This window comes from Plecotus auritus (genome assembly GCF_963455305.1).
Source record: "Plecotus auritus genome assembly, chromosome: 12".
NCBI classification, from domain to species: Eukaryota; Metazoa; Chordata; class Mammalia; order Chiroptera; family Vespertilionidae; genus Plecotus; species Plecotus auritus.
The window spans coordinates 36,585,280-36,601,949 of NC_137778.1; the positions used below are offsets into that span (position 1 = coordinate 36,585,280).

Below are 16,670 nucleotides of genomic sequence, written 5' to 3' on the forward strand. Positions count from 1 at the left end.
GTTTGTCCTTTTCTGCTGATGTCAGTTTTTTAGTCTTTAGTAGTTATTCCTATCAGTATTTCAATATTCTACTTTTTCTGTCTTTAAAAACAAAATACAAAACCTTTTCTTTAACCCACTTTTCCTGCCAACAGCTGTTCCCATGCCTCTTTGCAGCAAAACTTTTTTTTGAAATATATTTTTATTTATTTCAGAGAGGGAGAGAGAGATAGAAGCATCAATAACGTGAGAATCATTGATTGGCTGCCTCCTGCACGGCCATACAGGGGATCGAGCCTGCAACCTGGGCATGTGCCCTTGACCAGAATCAAACCTGGGACTCTTCAGCCTTCAAGCTGATGCTCTACCCACTGAGCCAAACCAGCCAGGGCTGTAGCAAAACTTTGAAAGTGTGCTTATATTTGGAGAGCCATTTCTACTGTCCCATTTTCCTCTTAAATGTATACACACTTGACTGTCAGTATTCTACCAACATTTTTTTTTTCAAGGTCACCAATACCATTGCTTTACTAAATTTGGAGGTCATTTCTTGGTAATCATCTTAATATCATATATATCAGCAACATTTGACATGGATGATAATTCCCTTAAAACATTTTACTTACTTGGCTACTAGGAGACCACATTTTTGTAGTTTTCCTTGTACTACACTGATTACTTCTTCTCAGTCTCATTTGCTTACCTTCCTGGATCTCCTAATGTTAGATATGCCAGGTCTTACTCCATTATTTACAGCTACATCATGTAGTCTTAAATAACATTCATATGCTGATGATGTCCACGTTTATATATTTCTCAGTATTCTGTACTTTCAGATTTATTCTACAGACTGTAACAACTCGACTTGAGTGTCTGCTTTATCAAATATATTTAAAATTGAACTGGTCATCTTCTCCAAAACTTATTTCACTGGCAGACTTGCCCCATCTCCATTTGTGGCCAGTGCATTTTTCTCTCTCTCCTGTTGTATAGGTCAGATATCTTGGCACTATCCTTGACTCCACTGTGTTTTCATACCCAAATCCAAACTTTGAAAATACTTGATCTGGGGCTCAAGCCTGCAACCTGGGCATGTGTCCTGACTGGGAATCGAACTGTGACCTCCTGGTTCATAGACCTGTGTTCAACCACCTAGCCATGTGGGCCAGACTGGTCCCACCTTTTATTCACAGAGTAATAATCAATATGGTTAGGTTTAAGTTTGCCATTTACTTTTTGTATTTTTTCTCTCTTGCACTTCGTTGTGTTTTTTTTTTAAAAAAAGATGTTTTTATTGATTTCAGAGAGGAAGGAAGAGAGAGGTAGAAACATCAGTGATGAGAAAGAATCATAAATCAGCTGCCTCCTGCATGCCCCCCACTTGGGACTGAGCCTGCAACCCGGGCATGTGCCCTTGACCTCCTGGTTCATAGGTTGATGCTCAACCACTGAGCCACGCTGTCAGGGCTATGTTGTTTCTTTCCTGCTATCTTTTTTTTTTTTTACTGCCCCGCCCTCAAAGATGGCAGCGCCCACAGCCACACCTGCTATCTTTTAAGTTAAAACTTTTTTTGGTATTTCATTTTATATCCACTTTTGGCTTTTTAAGTTATACCTCTTAATTATTTTTTGTGATTGTGTTAGGGCTAATGATATGCAGCTTTAACTTACAGTCTACTTAAAATGTTGTACTACTTCACAAATATAGTAACCTTATGAAACAATATAGGTTATCAAATCCTTGTCCTTTGTACTAATGCCATATCAGTTAGTCATACATGCGTTATAAACCTTAACCATATAGTACTTTAAAAAAAAAAAAAGCTATCTTTGAAGGAAATTATGAGAAGGGAAAACAAAAGCCCAGGCTTTTATATTTACCCATTTATTCCTCCCTGTATATGAGTTACCATCTCTTATTATGCTCCTTTGTACTGAAGTATATCCTTCAGCATTTCTTGTTTTGCAGGTCTGCTGGGAATGAATACTTTCTGTTTCTGTTCCCTGGAATATCCTCAGTTTAGGAGGATGTTTGCACTAGTTATAGAGTTCTGGGTTGACCTTTTTTTCTTTCAACATTTAAAAGCTGTCATTACTTTTTATTCTGGCCTCTTTTTGTTTTTAATGATATCTCTGGCTGCTTTTAAGATTTTCTCTTTTTCTTTGGTCTTTACCATTTGACTATGATGTTTTTAGGTATGCATTCCATTCTGTAGATTGTGTGTGTGGTTCTCAGAGCTTCTTGTATCTGTAAGTTTATGGCTTTTATCAAATTAGGGAAGTTGACCATTATTCAAAAAATTTCGCCCCACATTCTTACTGTCTTGTGGGACTGCAAGCACACATATGTTAAACTATTTGATTTTGTCACACAGTTCTCTGAGGCTTTGTTCATTTTCCTTCAATCTGTTCTCTCTTCTTCAGACTTTAAAACTTTTTATTTGTGTTCATTTTCACTAAACCTTTCTTCAGCCAACACCCATTTGCTGCCACACCCATCCAGTGAATTATTTCAATTATTGTACTTTTTTGGAATTTCCATTTCTTTTTTTTTAATAGTTTCCATTTTTTTTCTGCTGAGCTTTCCCATCAGTTTACTTGTTAAGAACCTGTTTTCATTTAAATTTTGAAAAAAATGTATGATAGCCCATTTAAAATCTTAGCTTAATAGAACATCTGGACTATCTTGTGTCATTTTTTTTTTTTTTGAGTATATTTTCCTTTGAGTCATAATTTCCTATTTCTTTGAATGCCTAGTGAGTTTTTATTGAGATTTGGATATTGTGGGTAATATATTATTGAAACTTTGGGTTCTCTTTCTCTGCAGACTCTTTAATTATTGTTCTAGGGGGCAGTTAAATTACTGGTTGATTGATTACCTTTGTTTTTTGTAAGCTTGTTTTTACACTTACTTAGGGATGGTCTGTGGAAAGCCCAAGGTATTTCCCAAGCCTGTAACGTGGTTGGACTTAACTTCTAAACTGTGTTTCTTGAAAGATCAAATGAAGGTTTGGTTTTAGGCTTTGTTAGGACAAGATAGGCCTAGGGTAGAAGTTTTTCCAACTATAGTTATTTTCCTTTAAGGTGTGGCCTTTCTGGTTTCTTAGGTAGATGCCTGGGAGGTGAACAAAGTCCCTTCCCCCACTGGCTCAGCTGGAATTCTGTCTGCCAGAACTGCTTGACCTCTAGTTTTTTTCTTCCATAGTCAACTTTATAGCAGCCGCAAGACCTTTTTCTGTGCACGTGAAGCACAGACATTGCACATGGGTTTGTGAGGGATTCACTTACTCCTCACCCTCTCTCTGCACAGCTCCTTCTATTCCAGGACCCTATTCCATGGATTCCAGGTGCTTAGTCGTTCCAGCCCTGATTTCTGCCTCCTCAGCTCAAAGAAACTTTTGTACTCTGCTTGGCCTCTAGCTCTCTGTGCCAGTTATCATGAAATTGTCTACAGACAGAGAGGCAGGGTGATTGTGATTCTCTCCAAAGGACTGTAGAATTTCTCTGAAAAATGAGTTTGGCAAAGGTTTTCTAATGACGGAATACAGTTGCCTTATATATTTTTGTCTTGTTTTATAGTTTTTGGTAGCAGGGCTAGTGTGGTACCCATTAATCTGTCATGGCTGCGAGTGAAAGTTTCCTTTGCTCCACCTTAATATTTTTTTACCCCCATTGCAGTTTTGTGTATATAGTTAGAGAAGGGTATTTGTGGATTATTTTTGAGCATTAATATGGTTTAAGAGAGAGTGGTTGCTTAAAACCTGATGTCAGGCATTTTTATTAAAGAGTAAGATGGTTTATAATGGTGTTGAAAATATTTTCCTAAAGAAATAGCTTCTTGGAATTTGGCCTTTAAATTAAAAATTGGATGGATTGATGAATATCTGTAAATAAGCTTTAAAGTAGGTATTTGTGCCCTGACTGGTTTTGCTCAGTGGATAGAGCGTCAGCCTGCGGACTGAGAGGTCCCGGGTTCGATTCCGGTCAAGGGCATGTACCTTGGTTGCGGGCATATCCCCAGTAGGGGGTGTGCAGGAGGCAGCTGGTCGATGTTTCTCTCTCATTGATTTTTCTAACTCTATCCCTCTCCCTTCCTCTCTTTAAAAAAAGTCAATAAAATACATTTAAAAAAAAATAAAGTAGGTATTTGCAATCTTAGATATATAAGTACCTCGAGAGCTTTAAAATAATACTGATGCCTTAGTGCTACTCCAGACTGGTTAATAAGAATCTTATATTACATTTTGGACATCCGAATCTTTAAAAGTATTTTAAGAATACTGGTAAACCATCCTAGATGGTTTTAGTTTCTCAGTGAAAGTGGAGAACAACTGCCTTAAGAAGAACCTTTGCCAAACTGATTTTTGTTTTTTCTGTAAATTCTTCTAAAGTTAAAAAAGCTTTTCAGATGAGGTCCAAATAGCTGGTAGAAATGACATAAATTCATATCTGCTCTTAGTCCTCTCAGGGAGCTAGGTTTAGAGCTATGACGACAAATCAAGGTTTTCTGTCTACGCATGTTGTTTTCATAAGGTACGTTTGTCATCAGAGAGAAAACAGCTTGTTTATTAAACTTTTGCTAATATTTGGATTTAAAAAAAAAGTCATCCTGAATCAGAACTCTAATGTAAGAGCACTTGAACAGTTTTTAAGTTATTTTTTTAATCTTCCAATGGCTTTTCAGGGTTGGGTCAGATGGGGAGGTATTGGTAATTAAAAGTTGCTATTGACGTAATGTATGTGTGGCCAGCATATAATGCTGATCATTTAAGTAAGCATTCAAGATGTACCTGTGCAGCAGTTCCTCGTTTCCAAAATCTTAATCATTTCCTGTTTTAAATGTAGTTTTTGTTTTGGCTTTAAGGTACCAGTTTTTGGAAGAAGCTTTTCAAAACCAGAAAGGTGCAATTGAGAATCTACTAGCTAAGCTTCTTGAGAAGAAGAATTACGTTCATTTTGCAGCTACTCAGGTGCAGAATAGGTAAGTGTGTTGCCTTAAAACTATAATTTCACTTAAAGGATTATTAAATACAGTGGGTTCAGTTTAAATTTTTAAAAATATATATTAATAGTAAGCATATTAAAAATACTAGTTTTTGGGAGGGGTAAATGGTATAAGTTTGAGTTTGGAGTGTAATATTTGTTAATTCAGTAAAATTTAATTGACCAAATTTTTGAATAGTCTTTTAGGATACATCTTTGACTGTTTTGTAATTAATAAGAATCTAGTCTTTGTAAACCTTAGTTAAATGTGAAAAATGCAATTAATATAAATTAAAAAAAAATAATCCTCACTTGAGGATATGTTTTTATTGATCTTGAGAGAGAGAGAGAGAAACATCGATGTGAGAGAGAACCATTAATTGGTTGCCTTCTGTACGCTCCCCGACTGGGTATAGAACCCATACCTAGGTATGTGCTCTGACTGGGAATCAAACCTGCAACCTTGTGGTGTATGGGACAGCGCTCCAAACAACTGAACCACCTGGCCAGGGCTGAATTATAAAATTTAACTAGAGACTCTGGAAGACACAGGAGAGAGAATATGAAGAGGGTGGACAAATTTATTTTCTCATCTGTAAAACAAGCATTAAAAACAGTACTTCTCAAAGTATTACAAGATGAATATATAGCACATAGTAAACTCTCAAATTTCTATTGTTGCCATTATTTTTATCAATTACACCGTTAGTATTTTAAAAATTTGATTTTGGTTCATTTCTAAATAAACCAACTTTATTGATAAGGCAAATATGAGTAAGTTTCATAAGTGAATAGATTAATAAAATGAGGGCCCTTCATGTAGGAAGACTAACACTTGGAGCTGGCATAATTAAAACTTGTATATTCCTGGATTTATGAATAGAGTTGATAGGTGCTGATTATTCAGATTCACAAATACTAGGACTTTTAGGTACTCTTGGAATATTAAAATTCATTTATGATTATTTAAGATGGCACCTAGTAGATACTAAAAAATATTAAATACATGAATGAATGAATGAATGAATGGTACATTATATGTTAGAAAATACTAAATTATTTACTGGACAGTAAGGTGGTAGAATTTTCATCTTAAGAAGTTGCACATATATGTAAATAGACACACTAATCATGGATGGTTAGTTCTTACGGATATGTCAGGGTGTTTTGGGTATGTTGATATATTGTGGGTGATATTGGAGATGATAACTGTCTTATAAATTACAGATGGGCGTTCTTTTCAGAGAAAGGATGAGTTGATTCACATAGCAGTCTCATATTTTTGTCTATATGTTTTATACATATTTTGTATATATGTTTCTAAATTTATGTAGAGAAGTAGAGCAATAAGTTTATGTTTTGTAAGATTGCAAAGGGTTGGGGAGATTGATGATTTTATCTTCAGAAAACTTTAAAAAAAGTTATTAATGATGCTTCTCCTCTTAGACATATTTTTTGGTGAACTTTCTCCATTTTTCAATGTACATTCATATTTTTCTTCCTTCACAATTGAACATATAGTAGACATGCTTAAATCCAATGTGATTCTGACTCTGGGTAAATGCTCTCTGCTTTCAGCATGCTTAATGATTTCAATCTTTGGCCAAAATCATTTTAAGTTTGAGTCCCATATGTCTTATCATTAGTAATCAGTGCTCTCATTTAAAAAAATGACTTTAAGGACAGAATTGAATAAAATTTTTAAGTAAGTGCCCAAACAAGCACTGATTCACAGACAGAGGAGAGAAAACTATGTTGTTATGATTAAGTGTATTGAAGTCCTCAGATTTGAATTTGGCAAATAAAGGTCAATTTATGGGTTGAAAGTGTGGGTTATAGTTTGTACAGAAGTAGAGTGAATAAAAGGTGAAGGCTTCCTTCTTATGATTGTTAACATTTTATTTATTCATATTGGTGGGATTTTCCCCTATTTATTTTATAAATAAAATATGCAACCAAAACTTTTCTAATAAAATATGCAATCAAAACTTTTTTCAAAAGTTTTCTAACCAAAACTTTTCTAACAGTGGGAGCTTATACCTATTTCTAGAACATCTAACAGCTATTTTAAAAGAATGGATTGAAAATGTTTGATGCCTTTAACTGTATACAATAAACCATTTTGAGAAGATTTATGAAAGGGCATATTAGAACCCATATTTGAAATGGTTAAGTTATAAATGAAAATTAATGCTTCTAAACTTAATTTCTATTATTTGAAAAGATAATTATTGGTTGCAACATTGTTTTTTTGCACATTGTTCTTCAAAAGCATTAAGATTAAATAGAACCAGTGTGCCAGATTTGATACCAGCAATCATTGATGTCATATATTTGTATATAATGTTCATGTCATGGGATCTAAAGGAGATTACCAACTAGATCAATAAACTGGCCTTTATGAATTTAATTTAAAATGACTGAATATTTAATCCATTTTTTCTTTATATACATAACTTGCTTGGACCAAAATGAGTGATCAGGTCTGCTGAAACATAAGTTTCATTTTGACAAAGGTTTAATTTTAATTGCTTGGTTAAGTGCCCAGTTGAATTTCTGTAAGTTGATGATTTAGAGATAAATTGATAACCTAATGATGCATTTCTCTTATTCAGGATAAAAGAAGTAAATGAGACTAACAAACGAGTAGAACAGGAAATAAAAGTGGCCATTTTCACCCTTATCAATGAAATTAATAAGAAAGGAAAATCTCTCTTACAGCAGCTAGAGGTACGGTTCAAAGCCAAAATCAAACAAAAACTGCTTCTGTTGATCTTTAGCTGTTTTTTAATGTTTATCGAAAAGTCTTTTAGATTGGTTCGGGGGATACGGAAGTAAACTAAAAAAAATTTTTTTTAAATGTTCTATTGGAAAATAGACGTTTTTTTGAGGTAGTTACTTTGCACCACAATTTAATACCACTGATTTTAGCTGTATAAATTAGTATTGTCCTCTTAGGAATGAAAGAATTATTACTAAAATGTGATGTAACTGAAGACAAAGCTAACCTATCACATTGTGTGACCTTCCCTCCCTCCCCCTCCTCCCAGATTCTCAATTTAACTTTTACATACATATGAATGTATATTGGGAGTTTGCTTGAGTCATTTGCATGTTTCACTTAATTTAAAAAATTTTCCATAGTTTTGCAAAAAGTGCTGCTCATTTTGAAATTTGTAAACTTTATAAAATAGATTTTTACTGATTTTTTTTTTTTTTTTAAAGAGAGAAAGTGTGGGAGAGGGATAGAGAGAGAGAAACATCAATGGCCGCCTCCTGCACACCCCCACTGGGGACTGAGCACACAACCAGGCATGTTCCCTGACTGGGAATCCAGCCAGTGACCTCTTGGTTTATGGGTGGATGATCAACCACTGAGCCACACTGGCTGGGCGAAATTTGTGAACTTTAAACTTACTGATAGTTTTGTTATATTAGGTCTTTGTTTTACATATTTGAGATTAATATGTAGATGTAAATTTCTACATGCGAATCCAATCAATTTGTGAAACCCAAACTAAGCTTTAATCAAAGATTCATCATCTCTACTGACTATAGTTGATTGGTTCTCAAAATTTTGTGCTCTTAAGTAGGCTTACATGATAATGGGGTTATATTTTCTGCACTGTTGAACAGATATTTTTTTTCTAATGATTTTCAGAGAGAGTGGAAGGGAGGGGGGGAGAGAGAGAGCGAACATTGATGTGAGAGACACATTGATTGGTTGTCTCCAGCACATGCCCCTACTGGGGGGCAGAGATTGAACCTGCAACCTAGGTATGTGCCTTGATTAGGAATCGAACCTGCAATCCTTTGGTCTGTGGGCCGATGCTCTAACCGCTGACCCACACCAGCCAGTGCCTACATGAGTATTTTTTGATTACTTTATTACTAGTAACCTCATTACTATTAACTTCATTACTATTAACCTCAAATTTTCCATAGTAGATTTTTTTCTGTTCTATTTCCTCATAGAGCACTTAGAAATATTAGACATATAATTACATATAAATGAAAGAAATTGTCAGTGTAGTGTTATTTCTGAATTTCATTTTTCCATTGAGGCACATTGTGAGATTAAAAGTTCTCTAACATATATTGTTAGAGTTGATGGTCTCTTTCCTATTACACATCCAGCCAGTTGCATTTAACCCTGATAGATTTTTGTTTTCAAAAGGACCATGGGAACAGAGCGAGCAGTGGGCATGTAATGATTTTTTCATATTTTTTAATTTACTGTAAATACATTTTAATGAAAGGTCTAAAATAATGTCTTTAAACCATTTCAAGAACTTTAGAATTAAAAGATGCCTCTTAATGCTAGAATATACATAGATACCTAATATTAAATCTGATACATACTCCTAATGTGCTGATAATTTAAACAATAGATGTTTTCTAGTGTAGTATGTTTTTAAACTTATAAAATGGACTTTTTCCTAAGTTTTATTAGAGGGAAGATTTCCAGGGAAGTTGTCAAACTTCTGTCAGTCAAATACTGTTATTCATTGATTTTACATTATAAAATGGGCAGCTTGTTTCCTTAGAGAAAAAATGGTCTAATAAATCAAGTTGAGTCATTTTTGTAAAAAAAAAAGAACAAGTAGATAGGTTGTTTGGTGTGCTGAATGTCAAAGGACATAGGACATTACCTATCCTTTCTGGAACTTTTACTTCCCAAAAAGCAGTTAATTTTTTTCCTTTGCAGCATTTTTTCCAAATTAGTCTTTTCTTCAACCCTCACTCACTTGTTCTTTATGAACTAATCTCTACTCTTAGAGCTGTGGAATTCATCTTTCTCATTTTGTCTGAGTATTTAAGAGAAGAGATTTGAACATCAGCTTCATGCCACACCAGTAGGTGGCACTGGTAACAGAAAGTTTTTTTCGGCCTGAAAAGTGTAGTGAGTTAAGATTATATAACATTATTTCTAAAAGTCAACTCATGATGCTATAGACTCCATATAATGTATTAGCACAGTGATTTTCAACCTTTTTCATCTTATGGCACACATAAACTAATAACTAAATTCTTCGGCACATAAAAAAATATATTTTTTGCTGATCTCCCCCCCCCCCCCACAAAAGTATAATTTTGATTCATTCACATTGGATGGCTGTTGTTGTGTTGGCTGTTGTCGTTTTTTACTTGACATTCTAAGGGAAAAGAGGTCAGGTATTGCATGTTCTAAAAATTCCTGTGGCATACCAGTGTGCTTGCTGTGGCACACGGCTGAAAAATCCCTGGGTTAGCCTGATAGAAAGACAGTATAACAAAGACATTTCATTTTTTGAAGGAAAAAAGAGATAAAAGTAACAATTTCTCTAGAGAACTAAGTTTTAGTCCCACTTTTGTAAATAACTTTTCTTTTGATCTTAGGCTCATTAAATAACGAGGAGTTTGTTAACTTTTCCATGTTAAAATATATATATACACTAGTAGGTATTTTGCTCAATTTCTTTTATTTTTTTTATTTTTAATTTTTATTGATTTCAGAGAGGAAGGAAGAGGGAGAGAGAGAGAAACGGCAGTGATGTGAGAGAATCATTGATCAGCTACCTCCTGCACGTCCCCTACTGGGGATCGAGCCCGCAACTGGGCATGTGCCCTGACCAGGAATCTAACCATGACCTCCTGGTTCATAGGTCGACACTCAACCACTGAGCCACGCCGGCCAGGCAGTACTGTGTTCATTTTCAATAGAAATAATGACCTGATTTTTTTCATATAGAATTCTTGGGTGAACCTCTTGTTCTGTTTCAGACTGTTACAAAAGAAAGACAGATGAAGTTAATACAGCAACAGAATGACATCACAGGCCTCTCGCGGCAGGTGAAGCATGTTATGAACTTTACAAACTGGGCAATTGCGAGTGGCAGCAGCACAGCCCTACTGTACAGCAAGCGACTGGTGAGACATACTGTCTTTATTTTTCTTTAGGTTGACTTTATTGTGCATTCAGGAACTGCACCTGTTTAAGTGTAGATTTTGAATTTTGGCACATGTATTCACCACCACAGTAAGATACAGAAAATCAACATCACCCACTCAAGTGTCCGTGTTCCCCTCTACCCCAGGCCCTAGGCAGCTGTTAGTCTGATTTTTGTCTTTTCTAGAATTCCATGTAAGTGGAATCAGACAGTATTCTGTTTTGAAGATACCTAGTATTGTATGCAGTTTATCATCAGAAATGGCAGAAATGCAAGCATGTGCATTTGATTGGTAATATGGGTAGTCTCTGACACACGGATGTTGTTCCATCTGAGACTGACACTGTGGGGCTACGTGAGCTTTTATGTCTTTATCTCATGTTTTTCTAAGAGATGTTTAGTTTTAAGACTAATGTGAATTTTTCCCCTTTAAGATTACTTTTCAGTTGCGCCATATTTTGAAAGCTCGTTGTGATCCCGTCCCTGCTGCTAATGGAGCAATACGTTTTCATTGTGATCCCACCTTCTGGGCAAAGAATGTAGTCAATTTAGGTAAGAAATAATTAGTTTTATGAATATAACTTGGAACACTGAATTAGGAGAAAGTATCTAAAGCAAATTTTATATACTGAAAATTTTTTAACTTCACTCTTGGAAAATACGTTTTTCATTGGAAACTCAAACTATATGTTCATTATGTCTTTAAGAATGTTGAGAGTCTCCTGTATAGTTTTTAAAAATGTGTACCGTTTTTAACATTTCCTCACATCTGTTAAATTGACATTTGACTCTTTCATTGAAGCTTAGCAAACGGGTCTTTATTCTCTGGAAGAATTTCTTAGATGCTTAGTTGTTTGTATATTAATTGAACTAAATTGTCCTCTAGAGGAGGATGTCCAGGATGCTGATGTGTCTGAAAGTTGTATCCTGAGGAATGTTTGAAAGATAAGAGTAGCTCTTTTCACATGGAAGAGAAATGGACTTTGCTTTTGTTACTTCACAGTGTGGACCTAAGGACCATAGGTGGAAGTTACAGAGCGACAGACCAGTAGCTCAGTTTAAAACAAGGCAAAACCCCCAAAACTTTCCCACAATCAGAACTGTGTATAGAAGCTGTCACAGCAGAAGTGGACAGCCAGCCTTCTATGAAAAAGTAGTGTTTGTGTATATTCAGATTTGGCTAAAGCCTTAGATCAGGCATCAGCAAACTGTTTTTGTGTGGCATGGTAGCTAAATTTGTTTTTTACATTTTAAAGGGTTGTAAAAGCAAATAAAAAACAAAGGACATGCCCTAGTTGGTTTGGCTCAGTGGCTAGGGCGTCAGCCTGCGGACTAAATGGTCCCAGGTTTGATTCCGGTCAAGGGCACATGCCCAGGTTGCGGGCTCGACCCCCAGTGGGGAGCATGCAGGAGGCAGCCAATCAATGATTCTCTCGCATCATTGATGTTTCTATCTCTCTCTCCCTCTCCCTTTCTCTCTGAAATTAATAAAAATATATACTAAAAAAAAAAACACACACAAAAAAAACAAAGGACATATGACAGTTCTTATGAAGCCTAAAATATCTGGCTCGTTATAGGAAAGGTTTGCCAACTCTACCTTAGATCAAACCTTCCTAAAATTTGCCTGCTGTTTTTAGAAAGCAATGGGCTCTGATTTGAATGGGGGAAGGGAGAGAACAAGAGAGGTACAGGGATATTGATATGAGAAATCAGGAAAATTGTCATTTCTAAGGACATAAGTGGTTTGAAACATTCAGAATTTCCACAGAAGACAGTTTTATAGTAATGCAATACTCTGCCCTGCATATTTTGGCAATTCAAAAGCAGGTGGATCAGCAATAGTAATCTTGAGTATCCTTGAATCTTGTCAGAGGAGAATTGATTTAGACCAGCGGTCACTAACCTTTCGGACCTCACCGACCACCAGTGGTCTGCAGACCACCAATTGGTGACCACTGCTCCAAAGGTTTCCTTAAACCAGTGGTTGCCAACCTTTCGGACCTCACGGACCACTAGTGGTCTGTGGACCACCGGTTGGCGACCGCTGATTTAGACTGACTAGATGGGCTTCCTCTAATAACATCTCTTTCAACTCTTAAATTTTCTGTAAATCTACGTAAATAAAGCATAAGGGCAGGTAATATATCTGAGCAATCAAAAGCCTATTATTTGGCTTTGGACTATATTGGGTTTCTGATCTTTATCATCTTTAAACCTAGCTCCCATCCCTGCTATACTCTTGGGAGCTTTGAGTGCTGAGGGTTGTCTGAGGAAAGGAAAAGTATTGATTAATCCACAAAGTAGATGATTTATTTGATTATATGCAAATTATTCTCATTTTTTAAATTCTTCAGGTAATCTAGTAATAGAGAGTAAACCAGCTCCTGGGTATACTCCTAATGTTGTAGTTGGGCAAGTTCCTCCAGGGACAAACCACATTAGTAAAACTCCTGGACAGATTAACTTAGCACAACTTCGCCTCCAACACATGCAACAACAAGTGTATGCACAGAAGCATCAGCAGTTGCAACAGATGAGGATACAGCAACCACCTGCTCCTGTATCAACAACAACAACAACAACACAACAGCACCCACGACAAGCAGCCCCTCAGATGTTACAACAACAGGTGAGCATTGTATCACTACATTATTGGTACAGATTGTGAAGACCTCAGGGCTACACTCTGTCCTCTATAAATGAGTTACACATTTCAACATGACTAGCATGGAGAAAACTGGAAGGTCAGAGTTTAAATATTTGTTCTGGGGATCGCAGGGATGTTGGGAAGTATGAGGAAGGGCAGTAAATAAATACTTACCATGGGAAGCAGAATTAACTCACTAGTACACAAGTTTTTATTCCTCCAAACCAGATCATTTTGTTTTACACATGTGATTTTGGGCCAAAGAGCCAGATTACTTTTGCCCAATACTGATATATTCTTTTTTAAAAAAATATATTTTTATTGATTTCAGAGAAGAAGGGAGAGGGAGAGAGAGTTAGAAACATCAGTGATGAGAGAGAATCATTGATTGGCTGCCTCCTGCACGCCCCACACTGGTGATTGAGCCCACAACCTGGGCATGTGCCCTGCCCGGTAATCGAACTGTGACTTCCTGATTCATAGTTCCACGCTCAACCACTGAGCCACGCTAACTGGGCCTGATACATTCTTTAGGCATTTGTTCAGATCATTCCCATCCCTGTACCTCTCTTGCTCTCCCCTCCCCCATCCAAATCAGAGCTGTTAATCCAGGGTTGGTTAAGTTAATGCTTTAAACACACACATATACTGAGAGAAGGGGCTTGGAGCTAGAGATGAGGAGAATGACTTACACTTTTTACTTTATGTCCTTCTGTATCCTGACTGAAGTCTTTTTATATAACATTTAATGATTGAAAATAAATCTATAAAAATATAATTATATAAATGCACTTTCTACCCTTTGTAGCCTCCAAGATTGATCAGTGTGCAAACAATGCAAAGAAACAACATGAACTGTGGAGCTTTCCAAGCCCATCAGATGAGATTGGCTCAGAATGCTGCCCGAATACCAGGGATACCCAGGCACAGCGGCCCTCAATATTCCATGATGCAGCCACACCTCCAAAGACAAGTATGCCTAGAGTTACATTTGTAAGAATCATACAATTTTAAAACTAAAAGACATCATTTTTCTTGATCAGTTGGTGGGGGGAGAGTCACTAATACTTTTGAGAATGAAGACATAAAATTTTGTATTCAATTTTAACAACTTCTTTGATGCCATTAAGCCCTCTATATACTATTGGATGAGGACCCCTGATCTAGTCCAGCCAATTCATTTTATAGATCTAAATAACAAAGGAGCTTGTTATTTACCCCCAGTCACAAGAGATAACGGTAAAACCAAGATTAGAACCATAGTTTCCAGAAATTGTTCCTCTGCACTTTTAATGTGATGTTTTGAACCCAATACGTAAAAAAGGACTTTGAGAACAAAACAACATATTTTTAAAATTTTATTTTTAACTTTTTGCTTCTCTCTACTTAGTATTATTCTTTTTGGGATGTAGATATACCCACCCTTAAAAATAAATGTATTTAGGGACATGTTTTCTGCTCTTTGTCTGAATAGTAGGTTATCTTTGTATAGGAGGCATGATTTTAAAATGAAGCTACTTGGACATAGAATTTCTAGTTATGAAAGAATGCAGTTCATTTTATAACAGTTGGAGTGGTGTTTCTTTTAAAGGTTTTTTTAAAAAACATTTAAAAAAAACATTTTTATTGATTTCAGAGAGGAAGTTAAAGGGAGAGAGAAACATCAATGATGAGAGAGAATCATTGATCAACACCCCCTACCGGGGTTCGAGCCTGTAACCCAGGCATGTAACCTTGACCGGAATTGAACACGGAACCCTTCAGTCCAAAGGCCGACGCTCTGTCCACTGAGCTAAACCAGCTAGTGTTATTTTAAAGGTTTTTAAAAGACCATCAGAATGACTGGGAGGCCTCATCAGAATAGATTCTGAGCCATACCCACTGAATCAGAATTTCTAGGAGGGGGTTATTCATAAATGTGTGCACTCTTACTGACTCACATCAATCTGCAAACTAAAGTTGACAAATACTGTCCTTCAACTATTTCTGGAAAGGCTTTTGAAGAATAAGTGCTCCCTCACATTTAAAGATTGACATTTAAAAGTTCCATTGTAAGTTTCAGTTTAAATAGTTGCAAAAGATATAATTTCTGCATATTGTAGATAATGACATTATGAAGTAAAACCCTAACATTTTACTCTAGTAAAAGAATCCACTGGTGTCTCAAATAGTACAGCAAGCTCCTTTTGAAAGTCAAAATTTTACGCTGGGACTGAAAATCTCTTCTACTCTCTCTAGCATTTTATTATAAAATATATTTATGTTAAATAAAGTTATAAATCAGTCAGATCTACCTTTCTTTTTGAGATGTAGATCCAAAAGAGTCTTTACAGTTATATGTGTTTGTTACTGGTAGAGTAAGTCAGAATTCAACACCAGTTTTTTTTTTTTTTTTTAATATATATATTTTATTGATTTTTTACAGAGAGGAAGGGAAAGGGATAGAGAGCTAGAAACATCGATGAGAGAGAAACATCGATCAGCTGCCTCCTGCACACCCCACACTGGGGATGTGCCCGCAACCAAGGTACATGCCCTTGACCGGAATCGAACCCGGGACCCTTCAGTCCACAGGCCGACGCTCTATCCACTGATCCAAACCGGTTTCGGCTCAACACCAGTTTTTATTACTAGCTTGTTTTTTTGTTTTCATGTGATACTCAGGAAACATGTTCACAGAAATTTGTGTCTGGTAATTATAAGAATTTCCCTCAATTCTTGGAACATTTTCTAGGTTATCAAAGCTGAATCTCACAATGAGCTGTCTTTAAAATATCATCAATTGATGGCTTTTCAGGTCTTCCTTAATTTTTGTTGCTCATCAAATATCAGAACCCACTTAAAAATTTGTTACACAGGTTTTGGTGTCAAGCACTTGATCAACAATGTGACATCTTTATTGTACCTTTACTTGTCTCTTGTTTGTTTTTTACCTTGGGGCAATGTGCTAGATAAGATTAGGAATGGATCAGAGGTTTGCTGTTTTTTTGTGGAGAAGGGTAGTTGCGAAAGTAGTGAAAAAAGAACCTGCAGACCACAGCACATTCTTAGGTAAATAGGGTTTTCTTTAGAAAAAAGTACATATGATTGAGGATCTGGTCATTAATTGCCTTAGAAGTGTTCACATA

General features: G+C 36.0%; 1 protein-coding gene across 3 annotated transcripts in view; it reads left to right on the forward strand.

Moving 5' to 3' along the window:
- Nucleotides 1-16,670, forward strand: part of TRIM33 (tripartite motif containing 33) — a 63,864-nt gene that overhangs the window by 23,209 nt on the left and 23,985 nt on the right. For 2 of the 3 annotated variants that reach the window (XM_080649491.1, XM_080649492.1), the window contains exons 5-10: nucleotides 4,844-4,960; nucleotides 7,578-7,692; nucleotides 10,726-10,872; nucleotides 11,327-11,444; nucleotides 13,250-13,524; nucleotides 14,351-14,515. In XM_080649491.1, coding sequence (XP_080505617.1) covers nucleotides 4,844-4,960; nucleotides 7,578-7,692; nucleotides 10,726-10,872; nucleotides 11,327-11,444; nucleotides 13,250-13,524; nucleotides 14,351-14,515 — 937 coding nt within the window. The remainder of the gene's footprint in view (nucleotides 1-4,843; nucleotides 4,961-7,577; nucleotides 7,693-10,725; nucleotides 10,873-11,326; nucleotides 11,445-13,249; nucleotides 13,525-14,350; nucleotides 14,516-16,670) is intronic. The other variant, XM_080649493.1, reaches the window with a different exon arrangement.